The sequence below is a fragment of the Synchiropus splendidus genome, chromosome 9, assembly GCF_027744825.2.
Source record: "Synchiropus splendidus isolate RoL2022-P1 chromosome 9, RoL_Sspl_1.0, whole genome shotgun sequence".
In the NCBI taxonomy this organism is placed as follows: Eukaryota; Metazoa; Chordata; class Actinopteri; order Syngnathiformes; family Callionymidae; genus Synchiropus; species Synchiropus splendidus.
In genome coordinates, this window is record NC_071342.1 from 8,785,397 (window position 1) to 8,800,679 (window position 15,283).

The 15,283-nt window shown below is 42.4% G+C and overlaps 1 protein-coding gene across 3 annotated transcripts in view; it reads right to left on the reverse strand.

The window, feature by feature from the left end:
- Window positions 1–250: 250 nt before the first annotated feature.
- grid1a (glutamate receptor, ionotropic, delta 1a) overlaps window positions 251–15,283 on the reverse strand; it is a 273,218-nt gene continuing 258,185 nt past the window's right edge. For 2 of the 3 annotated variants that reach the window (XM_053876097.1, XM_053876098.1), the window contains exons 14-18: window positions 13,078–13,273; window positions 8,618–8,784; window positions 4,543–4,783; window positions 2,467–2,608; window positions 251–1,370 (exon numbers count right to left, since the gene is read on the reverse strand). In XM_053876097.1, the coding sequence (XP_053732072.1) occupies window positions 880–1,370; window positions 2,467–2,608; window positions 4,543–4,783; window positions 8,618–8,784; window positions 13,078–13,273 (1,237 nt within the window). In that variant the 3' untranslated portion in view covers window positions 251–879. The remainder of the gene's footprint in view (window positions 1,371–2,466; window positions 2,609–4,542; window positions 4,784–8,617; window positions 8,785–13,077; window positions 13,274–15,283) is intronic. The other variant, XM_053876099.1, reaches the window with a different exon arrangement.

Genomic DNA, 15,283 nt, shown 5'->3' on the forward strand with positions numbered 1-15,283 from the left:
CAAGTGACAAGAATCTGCATCGCTCATCCCTTTGATTCCAAAAAGTTCTCTTCATTATACTTGAAGCTCTGCATTGTCCACACTTTTCCCACATTTTACCAGTCAGTGCACAAGTCTTGCGCTTCACTTTGTCGTTCACATTATTGCGCATTGTAGCCCTACTAAGACAATTGCTTGATGAAGCTGTTGAGTCCAGTTGCGTCACGTTTGTACTATAGAATTGGAATATATAGTAGTTCGCCAGGATTCCACTCTAGACCTGATGGTGTGGAATAAAATGACCTTGTCCTTCAGTAAACCCTAACAAACTCCAGTAGTGCACCTCATCTTCACTATTTTTTGTCCGTGTGTTCTTCTCTGATGTTTCTTTTCACTTTCATTCCAACTCCACGTCACTTCTTCAAAGACGTCTCAAACACTGGCATATATTTTTTAGAATTTTTTTTTTATTATTTTCATATGAAACAAATCAAGTCTTTGAATACCTCTGAAGTGTGAAATATCTTTTTGTCATGAATTCTCACAGTACATTCAGTTATCTGAAAGAAAACATCTTTGAACTTGGCACTTAGAAAACAACCACAAAGAATTGTCACTTTTATTCGTTAAGAACAGAATTTACAAAGCCATTCAAACAGTCTTTTTTTGTTGTAAATACTTTTCACGTTTTTTGAAACTCAACTGTTGAGAATATTCAAAATACACTTTTTAATGTTGCCTCTCTGTCTCTCTTTATACTTACAAATATGTACAGTAAAGTCTTAGTGTCCACTTGTGTGCGACTCCTCTGAGGCTCCATCACTAGTAATAAAAATCTTTTTTTTCTGTGTGTGTGTGTGTTTTTCTTCTTCTTTTTTTAATGTATATCTCGTCACACGGTTAGCACTGTTCAGATCTCCAGTCTTCACTTTGTCTGTGAGTGTTCTCCGTGCTCAGATGGATGTCCCGTGGCTGGGCTCGTTGGCTTCTGGGATAGGTCCTCCTGGCACTGGTTGGTAGGACATTGGCATGGGTGTCTTGACTGGGCTCTGCCGGAAGAGCCCTCCGTTGGGCGCCCTGTGTTTGCAGCGAATAGAAGGCATGGTGGCACTGCTGAGGGGCAGGGGCAAGGTCCTGCCACCGACAGCGCCAATTGTCCTTCCTGCCCCATGAGCCTCCTGCAGGAAGGTGCTCACAGAGAGAGGCGGCGGGCCCCGGTGGGCTTGATAGTCCCTTGCGGACAAGACTTCCAGAGACTGACTGGGTTGCATGCTGCCAATGTCCAGAGCAGAGATCTCGATAGATTGGCCTGGCAGCTGCTTGTGGGCCAAGTCTTCGTCCAGGAGGCTGTTCAAACGATGGTGGACCTGCTCCAGGTTCACCTCTTTGTCCTACAGCCAGATTGAAAGAGCCAGACAGAATGTGTGGAATAAAACAGGCCGAGAAACAGAATGGACAGGGTGACAGGGGAGTGCCATTGAGTGGGCGTGATGAGGGAAATAAATCCATGTGCCGTGAAAAGGATTATGGAAGGAAGGAATGAAACGGAGAGAGTGAGAAAGAAGAAATGTTAAAAACGGTTGGTACATTATCACCGTCATAAATGTCTTCTCTTCATGCAAACCTTTTTTATCCAACATTCAGCCTTCACTTAGGTCATTTAAATTTATTATTATAACATTAGTGCTGAGAGGCAGAGCAGGGACTCAGATAGGAATTTTACACAAAAGGAAAACATGGCTGTTATTATGACGTCAGAATAATTAGCAAAAAAAAAAGAAATACGAACATAAAAATAATATATTCTCATAAAGAATGACTAAAAACATGTCCTCCCAGCACTAATTCATATAAAATTTTCTATCTTGCGGGGGGGGTAGAGTCTATTTTTACATGTATTTATTTTTATTTTTAGAAGCCAACAATGAGAAAGACTACATCAAAACAAGACATTCTATAAAATGTAACGTCTCCACATTTAAAATGAATTCAAAGAAGGATGCCTCTTCGTGCAGAACTGCCCACATTCCCCCCCGACAATTGGACACCCACAAATCTACCGCTGGCACCTCCTGCACGGAGAGCATCCGACGTTTACAAGACAGGCTTGAATGCACATACAAATCCAATGATTTTGTGAGACGTTAAATGGCGTCATTATTTGTTATAGATCATCCCAATTAAGCTGTTCTTTTTTTTCCCTCTAGGGACAGGCAACAATGAAGCAACACAAACATGGGAGAAGAGAGGACGAGGCCAATTTGAAGAGACATGCTCCAAAAAAATGCCAGTTCTTTTGGCTTCATCCTGACTTCTGCTTACTTTCGTCATGCAGGCGTCCGGGAACACAAACAAAAACCACAGGGAAAACGATGACGTGAGATGACGGATGAAGCCACTAGAGTTTACTCCTGTCCATCCCCATGCCCCACCCCCTTCGCCTCAACACAGCCAATCATCATTCAATAAAGTCAGGCCGCTCCTGACCTGAGTCAAGAGCCTCGGCCTCCTCCCAGTCTCTTTCTCTCTCTGTCCAAATGTCCCGCCTCCCTTCTGGTGAAGCGCTTGTTATGTCATTATATGTCAATGGACCAGAAACTCTTTCCAGACCATAATCCTTGGTCACCTGCTGGGGATCACAGACAATGATGCATAACCAAGAGGTACCCTCTGAATCTGGATATTGACATATAATTGCTATAAGAATATTGAAGGTTAAGTGACACCCCTGGTTTGGTTCTCACTGACAGGTGTGAGGATTGATACCACTCTAGGATTCGCTCTGGAGGAAGGTTTGGAGGGGGAGAACATGTCTCGTTTCACCCCAAACATCTGCTCTGATTTTCAATCCTTTATTGACTCAGGGACCAACGAGTGGTATTAATCTCTCTCGGTGAAAAAGAAAAGTGTTAGTCACCTCCGAAAAATAATGTCACATTAATCTGTACATGGTGTGTTTGGCCTTGCAGATGGCCGTGGGCGTCATAATGTCCACATACTCGTGCTGTCATGACATTTTAGACTAGTTTCATTCTTCAACCTAAGGACTAGTGATGAGTAGATGAGGTATCATGAAACAATGTCTTAGTTTTCAGAGGCCACTAGATGGTGCTCGTGGTTTAGAAATGATGTGAGGTCTCTTCAAGTCCAAACATTTTAGAGCAGACAGTGCCATCTGGTGGCCTCTGATACTCAGGACACTGCTTCATGAAACCTCATCCACCCATCAATGTTAATTACATTGACACGCTATCACTTCTGTGGAGTACAATATTTTCATGCTCATTAAATTATTAAGATAAACACAATGTATTTTTAAATTAATTTACATATTGGTGAAATACAGTTGAAGGTGATGTTTTTTTATTTTCATTAGAAACTGAATTAAAATTAATAAAAAAATATATATTTTTAAATGACATGACTCTTTGCTCTTGTGTCTTTTTTGGTTGTGAAAATTCCAGTTATCGATGCACATGTAGTGATATAAAAAATCCACTCATCATCTGCTGCAGATTTTCTTTTTACGTCACAGCAGGAGTTTGACACTGCTGATCACTAGGGGCCTGACTTTACCAACAGGGATTGCATGAATGATGGGCTCCATGAAACAGTGTCTTCACTTTCAGAGATCAGTTGGTGGCGCTCTTGGTCTCAAAATCGTGACAAATTTTGTTGAAATAGTACTTAACTACTTAACTATTAAAAACTAAACTAGACTAAAAATGTATGAATATCGGGGGCTTTTATTGTTATATGACAACACTATGTGGTCATTATGAAGGCAGCTGTGCACACGAGACTCGAATGGAGACAAACATCAGTAAATCAAACTCTCTTATGCTTGGTTAAGGGCATCGGTTTGATCTACTGTGCTGTGTCAGGGCAGGGCCGGACCTGAGGGGTGGTGGAGGGCCTCCTAACTCAGTGCTTTGTGATCGCTTGCGAGTATAACAGGCAGGTCAAGGCTCAGTTTCTTCATCCTGTGCTTTGCTCACACTTTAGTTTAGGGATCCATGTCAAGCCTTAGTTAGTCTGGATGCCTCGTGCAGAGGACAGCAGCAAGATGAAGTCAGAGCTCTACGGCATTAAGACTTGAATGGATGAGCTAAAGAGAGCTATTGTACAACTGAGTCTTTGATCCACTCAACTAGCATTCACAGCTCTTCCAGCTGTGGTTCTCTCACATCATAACCGATGACTAGATGGTGCAAATTTGTATGTGAGAGAATCACAGTATTTGGGAGATGAAGTCCCTAGCAAAGCACCCCAACATTTCTCCCACCATGAGAAGGAATGAGATCACATGATGTTTGGACTATTATCGGGGCACACCTATCACAACTGGGTGTACTGCAGCTCGACTAAATCGGGGCTGGTGTCAGCGCCTGCTGGATCCATAAAGTAGAGTGTGGCAGTGGCATCTCTGGGCAGCACCGGGGGGCCCGGGGGTCTGGGTCTTGACCGGGGCCTCGGTGGGGCAGGGGGACCCGTGGTGGCCACCATGGCCCGATTCTGGTTAAGAAGGCTTGGGCCTGGCCCCGGCGAGTTGTCAGTGGTCACCTCTTTGGGCTGCTCTCTCCGGCAGTGGTTGCTGTTCCACCAGGTCTCCAGTGCGGCCACCAGCAGGGCCAGCAGCAGTCCGGCGGCAAGGATGCAGAAGACCCCGGCAAAACTGTGGAGTCGCAGTGCCCTTCCCTCTGGCTGGGCATCGATGTGGCTCTGCAGGTCACAGCGGCCTTTCTTTGGCCACCATTTCTGTTTCAGTATATCTAGATCACCTTTTTCTTGAAGCTCCAATATCCTGCAGAGGAAAAGGACACCATAAAGAGTTGAATTTGAATCCTAACAGCCTTGGTCGCGTAAACGGAATACTTTATGTGAATATGTGAAGACCACCGAGTTCAGTGTTGTTACAATGTGTTGTTTTTGGACCAGGACATTGTTAAAAATGTACTTCCCACCTTGTTATATGTTTATTTCTTGGCTGATGTTTGGAAAGAAACTTTATAAAACCATGGTTTTCAGGACCATCTGGAGTCCTTGGGAGACAAGCATCACACTTCTTGCTCCACATTGGTTAAAACGTGTGTTAAGGCTTGAAGAGTCCATCGCATTATACTGTACTATACAAATATTACAGGCGAGTATTCGAACTGAATGATGTAATACTTCCTGATATGACAACGACACTGCACTGTCCTGCACAAATGAAATGACTGTCGTGCCATATTCCGTGCTTTACATATTTTCTTCAGAGGTGTGTCACGAGATTGCTTTGTGTTTGAAAAATTTCCAAATTTATGAAAATTTTGATGCATGCAACACACATACTGTATATTGTGACAGTGGGAATGTTCACATTTTAAGAAAACAAAAGAGGTGATGGCTCAAAAATAGAGTACCCATATGTATACTGGAATTTTAATATGCTTTCTGTTATTTAATGAAAGAAAAAAAAAAAGAAAAACGACTATCGGAATATTGCAATCGAGAAATAAAACAATATACTACAACTAATAATAACATATATGAGGCCATAAATCCGAGCCCTCTTCAACAAACAAAGAAATCAAATATTTAAAACACACACATACGTCCGCAAACATCTGGTAAGATCTATATGGCATGATACTACGTTCACACAAATTGGAAGATCAAAATAAGGTCATCAAATTTATTTTGAAGATGAGTAATGAGAGTCAAGACTTGAATAGCAAATCACCATGAAAACAACAAAAACAAGAAGCTAAATTCAAGACGTGGAATGGATTTGGGCCAAAATAACTTAACTTAAAATGTGATCTGTGTGAATTTGGCATTCACAAATCCTGGAAAGGCGTGTTGGGAGAACTTGGGAATTGCGTGAAAAGAATGTGACCAGAAGTGATGTGGCTCAGATTTGACCTCTGACAGTCACAAGGGGGCAGCGAAACAAAAGCAAAATCAAAGCTGAGCGATTTTCCTGGGCGAAATCTTTTAAAATTGTAACGCTCCATGAAACCAACCAGGCTATTAAACTCTAAAAAACAAGTATGCTAATGTTACTTGAGGGAATTAGCATTGATTTGGAGCTGGTTAAAGAGGCTCAGGCGGCTAATGAGCATGGGGAATATGCCATTGACAAATGGCTAAAATAAAGCCCGAACACTAGCAAAGCAAGAAACAAAAGATCGGCTCTATGCAAACAAGAAAAGGACAAACATGAACATTTTAAGACCGATGTGCTTCCTATCAATCCGATCGCCGCTGCCACAGTAATAGATTCCACAATCCAGTTGGTGAATTTTGAAGCCTGGATTGATGCTGTGGAAGAGAGTGATGGCAGCTGAGTTCTGTGGCAAGACCATGAATCCGTCCCGGCGGAGCAGTTACCACTCTGCAGTCATTCTTTAACCTCTCTAACAGTGACTGGCAATGTATCCAAGCATTACTCAGCACATTCATTCAGAGACAAAACACACTCTCAGACGTGTTTACACACCGCGGTGGCTTTGTCCCATTATGTCATATAGAAACATCTATAATCCTGAAGCCTTCAGACGACCTCGAGTGCCATTCATTTTGCCGACGTATTCAGGATCATTCAGCATGTCACTGTTTGTAGGTTATATGGAGATCAATCATGATGTTTTCGATGGAGCTTTTGCGGCATTTTTGTGATGCATCGTGCCGTTGAGAAGCAAGAGGGTGATTCCATCATCATGATATCGTTTCACCCCAGGCGATTTGCATCTGTCACTTCCATATGTCAGCGTTTTTTTGCTCCCAGGGCCTTTTATTAGCAGGCGAACGCATTATTGACAGATAGCCACGGACGGCGTGGCTCTCCGGTCCATGCGCTTCGCGGCCAATAAGTCATGAGCTTTTCTGGTTACAAGCGTAGCTCTGTTCTTCTCAGGCTCAGCATGGCCGTGGTTAACTGTGCAGTTCATTATTGAAAATAGCAATATCTCTTTCTGCCGTGCCAGTTATTAATTACTTCTGGTTCACCGGATCAATTACCGCTGTTATGTCAGTTAAGCCAATAGATAATTAGATACTGTGTTTTTCCGTTTCACACTAGTGGATTCCTTTCACAGTACATTTGAAACCTCTTAATATGCAAAAGCATTTTAATATCTTCACCTCTCCGTGTCCCATTTTCTGTCAGATAATCTTCAATTTATGTGAATCTCACACATCAAATGTTGAAAACAAATGGATTCATCTGTAAAATTACAAGGCCACGTCACATACTTTTCCCTGTCCGAGGTTGCCAGAGTATACATTATATTTATCTCTTGCATCTTACCCCACAAGTGTCCAACTCTTTAACTCTGTCTCTAAAGTTCTCATGAGCTGACATCCTTCTTTCTCATCCTTCCTAGTCAAGTCGAATGAGAGCCTGATCTACAACCCTGCCATATCTAACCCATTTTATTGAGTTTGAAACTGCCGCCAAAGGTTTCCTTAAAGTGAAAAAAAAACGTTTTCCTTCCAGTGAAACACATCAGGAAATGCCGTGGAAGGCAGAACACGTGCTTCAGATGAAGGCCCAATACGTCAACATGTAATGCTGGAGGCTGCCTCTGGTGTCAGCAGAGGATGCAAAATTCCACTTTTCCCAACTTCATTGTATTATGGCATGGGAGTAAGGGATGTGTTGTATTTACATGTCAAGTCTATGTGAACTGCTTTGAGATATAGGGGCAGAGTCTGGTCATGAGGGACAAGGCGGCGATTGAGACACATGGGACAAGAGTCGCGCTGACCTTTGCTCAACAGCTCTTCACCCCATAAAAGTAAGATGTAATGCTTCTATTCTTTTTTGTTTTTGCACCCCTCTTGTCTTGGAAGTGGTTTGATTCTCTCCTTTCTTGACTGTGAGAGCATTGCTGTACTACTTAGCACAACACATACTCATCGCCAAAGATCCATGTTTATGTTGCTAGGTCAGATTTAAACTGAGCTTTAGTAGCCCTCCCTTGATCTCTGTTCACCTACTTCTATCGCCTCTACATCCTACTGCTATTGACCACTACCTTCTGCCATTGATACTTTCATCAATGGTATTAGTAAAGACACTACAAAGGATCCTTTCAAATGACTTGAAACTATTTTAGTCTTACATGAACCAATGCAGTAAATCCCATGCTATCACGATCATAAAAATATCATTGCCCCTGGCTTGCTGAGAAAAATCATAAAATGGCTTTTATACTATCATTATTATGGCGATATAAATCAGCATTTGTCAGTGAAGCAAAAATGCATTTGGTCTTCCTCTGCATGGTAAATGAGAGGCCACTCTAATGTCTCAGGAGTAAATGAAGTCAAAGCCCTTTCATCGGAGCAATGTTGCCAGGCAACCGCCGAGGACGCAAGAAAATCATCAGTCTATGCCAAGAAATAGTCCTGCACATAGCCCCGGCTGTAAAAAGCAGCTTGGTGTTTTCACATTTAGGTCTCAAATATACTGCAGGACATAAAACGCAATTTGTGAGAATAAAAGGCTGCTGGCTGTGGGATTTGTTACTTGTTGTTTTCCTTGTGTCAAGGGCCGTTCACAAGCTCATTATTGCTTAAGAAAAGCGTTTGAAAATGCAAGCGGTTGCGTTATTCATCATATGGAAAATAAAGCAGAAGAGGCTCGTACTTCTGAGAGAAGAGGTCTCTGTAAGGACTGCCGTGCTGCAGGGCGACACCGTAGCCTCTGGTGCTCATGCTGTTTCCCGCTACAATCAGCGTGCAGTCGTCGTCCGTCAGGGCGGCGTATTCCACCACCGCCATGTCCCACAGAAAGGCGAATGGCTCTCGCTTGGCCTGTAACGCAGAACAGAGACATCACATCAACACCAACAAATAGTCATTCCAGAGGTGCTTTTTATGAGTCCAAAGTTCATTAGGGATTAGGGTTAAAGGCACATGAATTTGTGCAGTATTATTTATCAAGTGCTGGTGGACCGTTTCAACAGATGTGCTGGTCCTGATCCAGCCAGATAAGTGGCCTATTCAGACTCAATGTACCATGATTTCCATGGACGTACAATAAGAAACAGTCACCCAAATGACGGTCAAAGAAAGAGAATTTGTAGACTGAAAACAAGACCCCAAAAAACTGAAGGAAACTCAACCATTGGCGACATATTGATCAACTGGATTTTTATAACTCCACTGTTTTTTTGATGAACTTATGCCCAATATAGTCAATAAAGTACCGTCAGAGCCAAATGAAAAACATGGATGACTCACTGACTCATCCACAGGAAGTTTTCTCTGCCCCTTTTAGCGCAGAATCTGGGAAGTCGATCACCCAGGTATTCACAGCGCAAAGTGCCCTCTTCTTCTCTGACATACATGTGAGGGTGATTATGTACGGTCCACGCCACAGTAGAGCCCTGTACACCCCCGGTCACCCCGCTAATCCACCCAACAACAGCTGAGTCATCAGAACATTTCAAGTGTACAAGGTGAAGACGAGAGGTGACGGCACACGTGGAGCCTCTACCCTACTGACCGACACGCTAGCTGGAACACCTGCCAGCTGTGCGGCTTGTCTGGCAGGTAATTGGTGATCCAAGAGACCACAGAACCGCTGACACCCAACCCCTGTAGCTTCTTATCCCGCAGTGATGGCTGAATGGTGTTAAAGGCACCAGAAAAATGACAAACCTTTCCCGCTACACTTCAAGTGCAAAAGAGATCTCTTGAGGGAGGTATGCCTCTATTAAAGAAGAAGAAAGTTTGAATCATTTTACGATCTAAAATCCTAAAATAAAACCCAGGTGCTAGTGGGTAGTCGGCAGTATCAAGTGGCTACTTGGCGTCGATCAAGTGGCAGTTTTCGAAACAAAAGAGTGATTATTGAGAGTGCAGCTTCTCCTCCTGCTCTGCCAAACAACTAAACAAGTACAAATCATTGAAACAGCCAGTCAGTAAAAAACAGAACAAAACAAAAACATGTTGTTTTATTAGCATTCCACATCTTTTAAGATGACTTTAAGCAAGTCAGATTGTTTCACAGGAGCTACCATACTCCTGGTGAACGACTCATCCAATGTAGTAGTTCAGACAACCTAAGCCATGTACATGTAGACCAGAGCTGACACGTCTGTCTAAGACCAAGAGTCTAAGACCAAGAGTTTAAGGGCCTGAGACAGAGTTGAGAACAAGACTATTGACAGATCGAGACCAAGACCATGACTAAGACTAGCGTTGTAGGACTCAAGAAGGCTACCATAATTGGTAAAATAAGGATTATGAATTTTTGTTTTGTCTTATTGTGTCTTTTTCTTCTATATTTTTTTCTGGAGTCTCACGCTGATCCACAAGAGGATGCTGGTTTTTGTTGCAACTAGTCAGGAGGATAGACAGGCACCAATAATGTGCGTGAATATTGTTAGTTATTAGACTGGTGCTGTTTGTTTCAGGTGACACCTGATTGGTTAAGCATGAAATATGGGGGCGGAGTCTGTTGGTCTTGACTCAGTCTTTATCTCCAAATATCTTGCTCTCTAGGCTCCTAAGTCTCAAAAAAATGTCCTGGTCTTGCTTGGTGTGGTTTTGATGTGAGACCCAACTTGGAATACAGAAGCATGAGTCCATCAGGAAAATCGACACGCATTTATTTCTTATGGCATAAAAAAATTGTATTCATTGTTTCCATAATCAAGAACTGAAATCTTCCACTGAAAAACAAAAGTTTGGTCTTGGTCTTGGTCTCGCACCCCTGAGTGGTCTCATCCACTGAACTACCTTTAAATAAAATATTATATCTGAATAACATTACAAAACAGAATTTTGATATCAATTTCAGTTGCCAATTCCTGCCAAAGTCAAAGCATAATTTTACATTTCAACCGTGATGAAAACCTCCTCATATCTCAGCCAAACAGTTTGGCCTAAACTGCCGAGCAACAAGCAGAAAGAATGAATGAAACTCAAGTCAGCCTGTACTCAAATAGCCCTTAGCAATGTAAAGCAGGGCCTTGCTTGTAATGAGTCGCATCCACATTGAAAGAGTGAGCTTGGAAAATGCTAGTCAGTCGACTCCTCACTGTCATCAGTGATCAAAACAGCGTTGTGAAGGCATATTTTCAGAGACAGACCCGTGCCTTCAGCACGCAGTGAGGAAGTACAGAAGCCGCAACTGAAAATCTGCTTTTTTTTGGATCCTTATCATACGTGACTGTGGCATTCCTCCCTGCGGTGTCATCACATCCCACATCCTCTCTGAACCCTAGTGCGGTTAACAAACACAGACGCACAGCCTTTTCACCTCACTTCTCATTAGGACTCCACGAGGCTCGGAAGCTTATTCACCTTTGGTAAACAAACATGCAGAAACATTCTTTTGAGGAAACTGACGGGCATGTCGTAATTGAAATAGCTTTCCAGTAGATGTGTTTGGAGGTGGATTACGTGGGATTATGTTGATGTATTGGCATATGTGTGCTGATATGTAAGATCCAAGGCGACAGGACGGTGCAGATATTCTGGTGTTTGGTGATGGCTTACGATTCAATCTGCTGTATGGGGCTTGTTTACAGAGACCGATTGAATAAATATATTTGTTTTAAAACAAAAAAGTAGAGCATTGCGGAACAACATTGTCTTCATTTATGCGGAAACACTTGCTTAAGTAGATTTGCCTTGCCAAAGAGAGTCCAGTAACAACTGCCAGTGTGGGACTAGACAGTGAAGTTGCCTTTGACAAGATCCTGCATGAACTTCCTAACCCACTAGCGTCAAAAGTAAGGTCCGGGGACCGACTTTTGACCAAGTCATTTGAGGTTCGGGAGAGGTTTAAATAGGTCCAAAATTCAATTCTGTGTGGTTTTACAATTTCATTTAAAGCTGATCCTTGTTAGACTATTGACTCCCACAAGATTATTGATGTTTCGGTCTCGGTTTTGTCCTTTCCTGACCAAGGACCTATTAGCCAGGACAGACAATCGTGCATGTTTCATATTTACCATCAAAAATCTTGTGTCGGGAGGGCGGATTGCTCCCGACTTGAACTGTCACCTGAAATGGAATATAGCCAAAGTAGAAGCATGCGGACTGAGAAGCAGGGAGGCAAAGGAGGGAGATATTCATGGTCATAAGTAAATCTCACGTCAATCTGTCTTCGTCCATTTATCCAGGTGTTTGGGCCGCATGTGCGGAAAAGTTCTACAAACGGAGGATACGTTGCCCTGCCATTCAGTTTCGATTTCTCTTTCATGCTTTTACTGTAAAAACCTACCCTACTAAAGACCACCATCATCTCGTCCATGTTGTGTTTTCTGGTTGTTGCAATGTTTTTGACTTCATTTTACCACACTAGACTTCTGTCAAGGAGGACGGTCTTCTGTTGATGTATGTAGTGTGCTGAGATTATAAGGGCATCACGATCAATGCCAGATGGGGTCTCGAAACTGACTCCCAAAAACAACACAAGATTTCCATGTAGATCATAAAAAAATGAAGCCTCAAATAACTATGAAATCACAGCCAGAGAGTCCAGACAAACACCGCGCACTAAAGCCTCACAGCGTTACGGCGCTGCCTTTCTATCTGTAACGTTATAAAAATGGAAAATGAATAAAATATTAACCCACTCAGTTTGTGAGTCCACGTTAATTGAAATGCCAACATTTTAACAGGTTTAAAAGTAGCACTTCACCCCATAATTGAGCGTCACTCTTTCAACTCACGCTCGCAGGACTGTCACCAGGTGGGAGATAAATAAGCTGCAGAAAAATTAATTAATGACTGTCGTATGCTCCCCATCACAATTCCCACCTCGGAAAAAGGATAAACACGACAAGTCTGCAATACTCATTTCTTTATTTATGAAAGAATTGACTGATGATTTTTGAAACTTTGCTGTTAATTAACATTTAAATGACAACAACAATAATAAAAAAAAAAAGATTGTATTTATTCCAGGCAATGAAAATGTCAATGTTTATCCCCACTAATTTTTTATACTGGTGTGTTTTATTGTCGACTGCCGTGCTGCTTCATTAGGAGTATGTTTTCACCATCACTGTGTAAACGTAAGTAAATCACGTCTGTTTAATTCGAATGGTGAACGCCTGAATGCTATGAAAGCTTCTCCATCTCACTGACCTTTTTAATTCCTTCCTCCGGACCAGAGACAGAATTCTCAAAGCCATTGTTTTTGTTGATGGTCTTCCAGAGGTCAGCAAATGTGCTGTCCTGTTCCAGAGGGTTTGTTCCTTTGGCCTGGAAGTAGTCGTACACTGCAGAGTCCCGAACTGTTCCGTATCTCACGTCAGACTGCTTCGATAAGTCTTGGAAAGACCTGCAGAAAAAAGAGAATATTCTATTGAAACAATGCTTTTTCACCGGCCAACGTCCTTGCCAGAAGATCAGTAAACCTTTTAATCTTATTCATAAAGTTCTTCATCTTTTTGCACAAATGTGTGATGACTGGCATGGCTTTACTTTTTATTTATTTCATAGAGCAGAGAGAGCAGAGTCACATTCCCTTTTCTTGCAGCAATATGGATGATTTTGTGGAAGGAAAATCAAATAAATAGTATGTGGCCGGGCTGAAATTCTCAGTTGTGGAATAATAAAAGGTGTTGTATTTTCTCTGTCATGTTTGCAAGCGACAATGCTATTCATGTTCCAATGAATAAATGTTCCATTTTAACACTCACATTAATACAATAAACACAAAAGCTAGATCAGACAGGCAAAAATGATCAGCTTTGTCTGAGACTTGACAGCTTTATGTCAAAGAAGGCACTTGAAGGTTTTTTTAATCCGGCCCCTGAATAGTAGTGCTGGACTGAAGTTTCATGAAACAGTGTCCTCATTTCAGAGGCCACTAGATGGCACACTCTGGTCTGAAATCATTGAGCATCGCAACTGAACCTCACAGTTTTTAAACCCGAGAGCGGCACCTCTTGAGATTGGAAAATGAAGTTGCTGTTTCATGAAACCCTGTCAGCGAGTCACGACAGCAAAATTGCACCTGTGTCAGTGGTGTGGATGTCCAACTGAACTGAACTCATTGTGTCAACTTCCACTGACGTTGTGATGAATGTATCCACAGTGTGTCTCAGCTGATAGCATTCAGGAAACCGTTGCTCCAGGAAAGCAGATACATGGAATTTGCATGCGGGAGTCTATTACCAGGTAAGTACAAACCTCATCCAAAAACATTGACCTGTCGAAGCAGCTGAACAGAATCACAATCTTACACACTGCTCACTTCATTGTCGCTGTTAGCTACTTCATTTAAAAGTCCTTCATCTCGCATGACTGCTACCCCCTGTTTTCTTCCTCGCATATTTTCTGCCCAAAATCCATTTTCATTCCCCATGCACGCCGGAGCAAATCACAAATCCGCCGGCTCTTTATCATCCAAATGATCCGCACCTGTAGTCCGGAGCCTGCTGCTCCGCAACCTGAAGCCAAGATCCTCCCCAAACTGCCGCCCTCATACGCAGCCAGGCCCCAAACCGAATTCGGGGTAATGGTGAGCAGATTGGTGTCGAGAAGCTGACTGATAATGTCGCTCATTCCCCTGATTGGGCATTAACTGGTAAAAGAGCCTAGGCTGGACTCCGTAATCTACTTTTTATGAAGGACACTTAATATCTGAAAACAAGTCTCTCCTGATTGAAGTGGCTATTATGCAGATGTTGCGTGGGCAATAAGAAATGGGCTTCCTTTCTGCAGCCCTCTTTGATATGTGGCGATAATTGCCAATTTTGCGGTGGTACATGTTTGGTAAGTGCCAGGATCCTGGTGATTTAGAGGCATTTCCATTGTAATTTCAAAGACTATCGACCCAGAAGATTAGCCTTTGCTGCTCCTCTTATGCTTGACACGATGCTTCCTGAAACTAGATTTTAGATCAGATGATCTATTTATCTCTGCAGTGTCCCGTGATAAATTATTAAAACATGCTACATGCATGAACTGTATGGAATTCCCTGCTGTCACAGTCAGTACCTAATGTCTCCTGCTCTGTTTCTGGGGCCGCTAGATCCATAAATACGGGTAAAGTGGATCCAACAGTAGAATGATCACAGCTATAGCATTCGCAAACCAGGTGCTGTGACAATGAAGGCATGTTGTCACTTTCACTGTGAAAAACCAATGCTTAAAATGCAGACTGGCTAATTTTATTATGTCGCCTAGAACTTGTTGACTTATAAAGGCACATTTATACTCAACGTAATATATGGATACAGATGCGGCCCAAGCCTTTTGTCCCTGCTCTGTGTTCATTTCATCCATATTTCTGCATATTTCCACAAGGTTTACGGATACAGACCAAATGGAGCAGTACCAACAG